The 5,000-nt window shown below is 47.8% G+C and overlaps 1 protein-coding gene across 1 annotated transcript in view; it reads left to right on the forward strand.

The window, feature by feature from the left end:
• The window catches only part of LOC307085091 (exostosin-1b-like), a gene marked incomplete at its 5' end in the record, with an annotated part of 412,390 nt that overhangs the window by 389,590 nt on the left and 17,800 nt on the right, over positions 1-5,000 (forward strand). The window contains 2 exons of the mRNA XM_079749761.1: positions 2,082-2,189; positions 4,001-4,120. Coding sequence (XP_079605887.1) covers positions 2,082-2,189; positions 4,001-4,120 — 228 coding nt within the window. The remainder of the gene's footprint in view (positions 1-2,081; positions 2,190-4,000; positions 4,121-5,000) is intronic.

The raw sequence follows: 5,000 nt of genomic DNA on the forward strand, positions 1-5,000 counted from the left end.
GAGAGACCTGTCTGTCAAAAGTCATAAAAGCTCATGCATATTATTCATGACATTCCATAAATAATACTCCCTCATACCACATAGGAACTTTGGTATCACAGCAGCAGGATGAAGCACAGAATGAGAGTCACATCGTTAATGATAGATACACAAAGTACCGGTAAGAATATGCAATATAGAACCAGAATACGAATGTTTAAAATATGTTTCTATATCCATGATATGAGCAGTGAGTTATACCATTAAACATTCACCTGGAGCGAAGAGCTTGCAGTTGTTCTAAAAGATTTAGCGAGACGTCGTTGCTCTGTAAAACACTTCCCCCCACGGCTGTTAAGTTATTCACAACATGGACGTCGACGTAGCAAAATAACACTCAATTGATTAGAGCCAGAGTTGGCCCCAGTGCATTCTGGGAGCACCCTTCCCCGTACTGTAAATCTCTCTCCGCCCTCACTCTCCAAAAGTCCTCTTTAAAAATGTTCAATCACGAAATTCATGACCTGCTGTATATCGTAGCTCTCCATCTGTCCGTCTGTCTGTCAGTGGGCTCAACGCAGCCTTCAGCTGGTTATATCTGGCTGGTTGTTTCAGTGCTGTGTGTTGTTCAGGTGTATAGGAGGATGCATTTATTTATTTTCCTATTTATTTACTTTATCTCTTACCCTCTCATCTCCCCGCCACCGCACACTGATTCATTTTCTCCATGAGTGAGCGAGACAGACTTATCTCAATCACTAGAGCCCTCCCACTTAATAGGGCAAGGAATTAGCTCTCATCTCCTCTCCTCTCTCCTCCCTGGCTTCTCCCTTTTCTCTCCTCTTCTGTTCTCTTCTCTTTCTCCTCTTCTCCTCTACTTTTCCTCCTTTTCTTCGCTCCTCCTCTCCCCTTCTCTCCTCTCCACCTACCAGCCAGACAGGGAGACAGTGAGACAGGGAAACAGGGAGACAGCCAGACAGTGAGACAGTGAGACAGGGAAACAGGGAGACAGCCAGACAGTGAGACAGTGAGACAGGGAGACAGCCAGACAGTGAGACAGAGAGACAGGAAAACACTGAGACAGCCAGACAGTGAGCCAGTAAGACAGGGAAACAGTGAGACAGCCAGACAGTGAGACAGCCAGACAGTGAGACACTGGGATTGTGTTTGCACGGCTTTTGTCTCAGCATGACAATGCAATTCCAACTCCAGTGAAAGTCAACAGTGTTTTATGTGTCCACAGATGAATGTGTGCGTGTGTGTTTGTGTGTGTGTGTGTGTAGGGGGGGGGGGGGGGGGGGTGAGCAGAAGGGGGCTAGAGCGAGAGGGTGGGAGAGAGTGTGTGTGTGTCTCTCTCTCTCTCTTTCTCTCGCTCTCTTTCTCCCTCCATCTCTCCCTCTGCAGCCTCACCAAGATGCTTTGTGGATGTTCCTGTGTGTGTATATGTATGCGTGTTTGAACACTGTGTGTGCATGTGTGAGTGTGAGTGTGTGTGTGTGTGTGTATGTATAGGTGAATAAATGTGTGTATGTGTGAGTGAATCTGAGGCCATAGCAGGAGTACTTCAGCTTGAAGAGTTCAACATTGACTCAGTTATCTCACCACCATCCCTTTAGCGCTGACATGTCCTCCAGTGTCCTGTAACTCATTACAGGAGGTTCCATTCGCTGAGGGTCGGCCGCGGTTTTGTTTTGTCCCTGGATGTGGAGGAATATCTTCTGCAGCCCAGGGCCATGCAAAATGAAGAAACCAGAAACCCAACCAAAACCGAAACCAAAATCAAAGAGCATGTCCTGAGAAGTGTGGTTCACAATTCCTTCTGTGCTCGTAGCCCGGGCTTTCACCCACAATCCAGCTGGATATGTTGTGTGTTGACATGATGAGGATAATGATGGTAACAATAGTTCATGTTTAACCAATACCTTTGGTGTGTGTGTGTGTGTGTGTGTGTGTGTGTGTTCATGTATTTGTGTGTGTGTGTGTGTGTGTGTGTTCATGTGTGTGTGGGTGTGTGTGTGTGTGTGTGGGTGTGTGTGTGTGTGTGTGTGTGTGTGTGTGTGTGTGTGTGTGTGTGTGTGTGTGTGTGTGTGTGTGTGTTCCAGGCGGCCTGTGTTCCCGTTATGCTCAGTAACGGCTGGGAGCTTCCCTTCTCGGAGATCATCGACTGGAACACCGCCGTCGTCATCGGCGACGAGAGGCTTCTCCTACAGGTGACGTCACTGTTCTAAACCAATCAGTCATTTAGCGGACGCTGTCATCAGAAGCGATCCAGGGCTAGGGGTGAGAGAGTACAGTGACCCAGTCTAAATCCGAGAGCAACATGGAAGTATAGGTTGAATCTGTGTAGTCGAGAGGTGAACTTCCGGGTGGACTCCCAGCCAAAAGGTTGTTGGTTCGAACCCCAATCTCTGCAACCTAGCCTGCCGTGACTCTTGAGCAAGAGAACCCTCACCCTCTACCGGCGCAGTCACGCGTCTGGTGAATAATTCACTGTATGTTGCTAAGGCTAATTGGTAACGATGGCCTGGAAAGGAGCGATGTTTTGTCTGATTCTGAAACGTCTGACATAACATTAGGGCTAACAGAGTGCGAGTGTGCGTGTGTCTGTGTGTGTCTAATCCAGACGATACGAACGAGAGAGAGAGAGAGAGAGAAAGTGAGAGAGAAGATAATTACACCCATTACAGGTTGAAACGATCTGAGGAGTGATGCGTGTGTAATGACACCTTCTACACTCACCTCATCATTCCTCCTGGAGTCTGAACCAGCAGACATTAACCATAATGATCTGCCGCTAACACACAGTTATATTATAATCATGTTGTCACTATCACCGTGAGGTGCGATGGGATTGATCTGAATGTTTTGTGACAGTGTTATTAACCTTTGTGTGTGTGTTTGTCTCTCTTTGGACCCTTTTCACACATAAGTGCCGTAAAATTGCCGGATTAAGTTTACTGTTAAAGGTAGAAGGTTCAATACATTCCTTTCCTTCTTTCTAACGGAAGGCTACCATTTAAAAACAGCAATGGAAACTCAGTTATAGTTTCTCTGCAGCGTATTCAGGTATACATGCCTTCGCTCACCAGGGCAGATGAATAAGATCACTCTTTCCACTGCAAAACCAGGGAAGATTAACCTGTCACCCTGAGAGCTCTGTGATTGGCTCACACAGACCACAGAGCATCAGGTGTCAGCGCCTCCTACATGGTGCGTGCCGGAACTTACCGGTAATGTGTCCATGTCTTATGCAGGGAAATTGGGGGAACGGATTTGCTGGGATTTCGATGCCTGCTCCCATTCACAAATTTCCCTAAGGCTGTTAGATTACCAGAATGGGCGACGTGTGAAAAGGGCGACTGTCTGTCTGTCTGACTGTCTGACTATCTGACTGTCTGTCTGTATGTCTGTCTGAATGTCTGTCTGGGCGCTTTCTTATGTACATATGTCTGTGTGCATGTGTATACTGTGTAGGTGTTTGAATGTGTGTGTCTATTTATATCTGTGTGTGTGTGTATGTTTGTCTATGCATGTCAGAATCAGAAAACAGCATTGTCTCACTGGACTGGACTGGTTGGAAGTTGGTACAGAACATTTTGAACTTTTTCAGTTCACAACACAAGAGCTAGTTCTCTTAAGATCTATCCCTGGCCGGCTCGTTGCCGGCGGCTACCGCCTGGTACGAGCTGAGCCGATGTACGTCACCGTACATACCATGATGTGAACCTATGCAAACGTTGTCCCTGTGTGTGTGTGTGTGTGTGTCTGTGTGTGTGTGTATGTATGCATGTGTGTGTGTGTGTGTATGTCCTTGTGTGTGTGTGCGTGCCTGTGTGTGTGTGTGTGTGTGTGTGTGTGTGTGTTGGTGTGTGTGTTTGTGTGTGTGCTTGTGTGTGTGTGTGTATGTATGCGTGTGTGTGTGTGTATGTCCTTGTGTGTGTGTGCGTGCGTGCGTGCCTGTGTGTGTGTGTGTGTGTGTGTGTGTGTGTGTGTGTGTGTGTGTGTGTGTGTGTGTGCTTAGATCCCCTCCACCGTGCGCTCCATCCATCAGGACCGGATCCTGGCCCTCCGGCAGCAGACCCAGTTCCTCTGGGAGGCCTACTTCTCCTCGCTGGAGAAGATAGTGCTCACCACGCTGGAGGTACACACACACACACACAGACACACACGCACACACACTCACACATATTCACACAAACACACACACACACACACACACACACACACACACACACACACACACACACACACACACACACACACACACACACACACACACATACACACCTATGCACACAAAGCTGAGCACGCACACACACCACACACACACATACACCACACACACACACACACACACATATTCACACACACACACATACACACACACACACACACACACACACACACACACACACACAATTGTTGATCCACTTATAATGTCCACATTAATATTTAGGGGAACATCATGGGTGTACATCGGTGTGTGTTTGTGTGTGTGTGCGCGTGAGTATGTGATTGCTTGTGCACATGTTCCACCTCCTCAATTTGGAGATGGACGTCTTCCAAGATCGGCTCTATCTCAGCCAATCACAATCCAATTCCACTATCAGGAAATGGATTGAATGTCCAACCAATCATAAGGTCAGCCTTCCCCCATGACCTTTTAGGGAGGTCCTCCCGTTGTGCGTTTCCGGGCAGAAGAACCCCAATAAAAATGGCCAGATTTATTTCTCCTTGTCTAATTGGCTGATTGGGCCTGTTGCGAGGTGTGATTGAATCGTCCATCATGTCTAAATAGACACCACAGGGGGGGTGGAGCTTCAGGCAAGGCAAGGACATCCGCCTCTTTCATTGGTTAGATACAAGGCTATGTTTTGACGTTATTTTCCTTCTGTAGTCGTTGAGAAGATTGCTCTTCCTGAGTCGGTTCGGCCCGAACGGTTGTGTTCCCACCCGGGGGGACGGCACCGCGGAGCTAAACCGACACACCCTCCGTTTGTGTAGTCCTCCCACGCTTTGTG

This window comes from Pollachius pollachius (assembly GCF_949987615.1).
Source record: "Pollachius pollachius genome assembly, chromosome: 13".
Taxonomy (NCBI): Eukaryota; Metazoa; Chordata; class Actinopteri; order Gadiformes; family Gadidae; genus Pollachius; species Pollachius pollachius.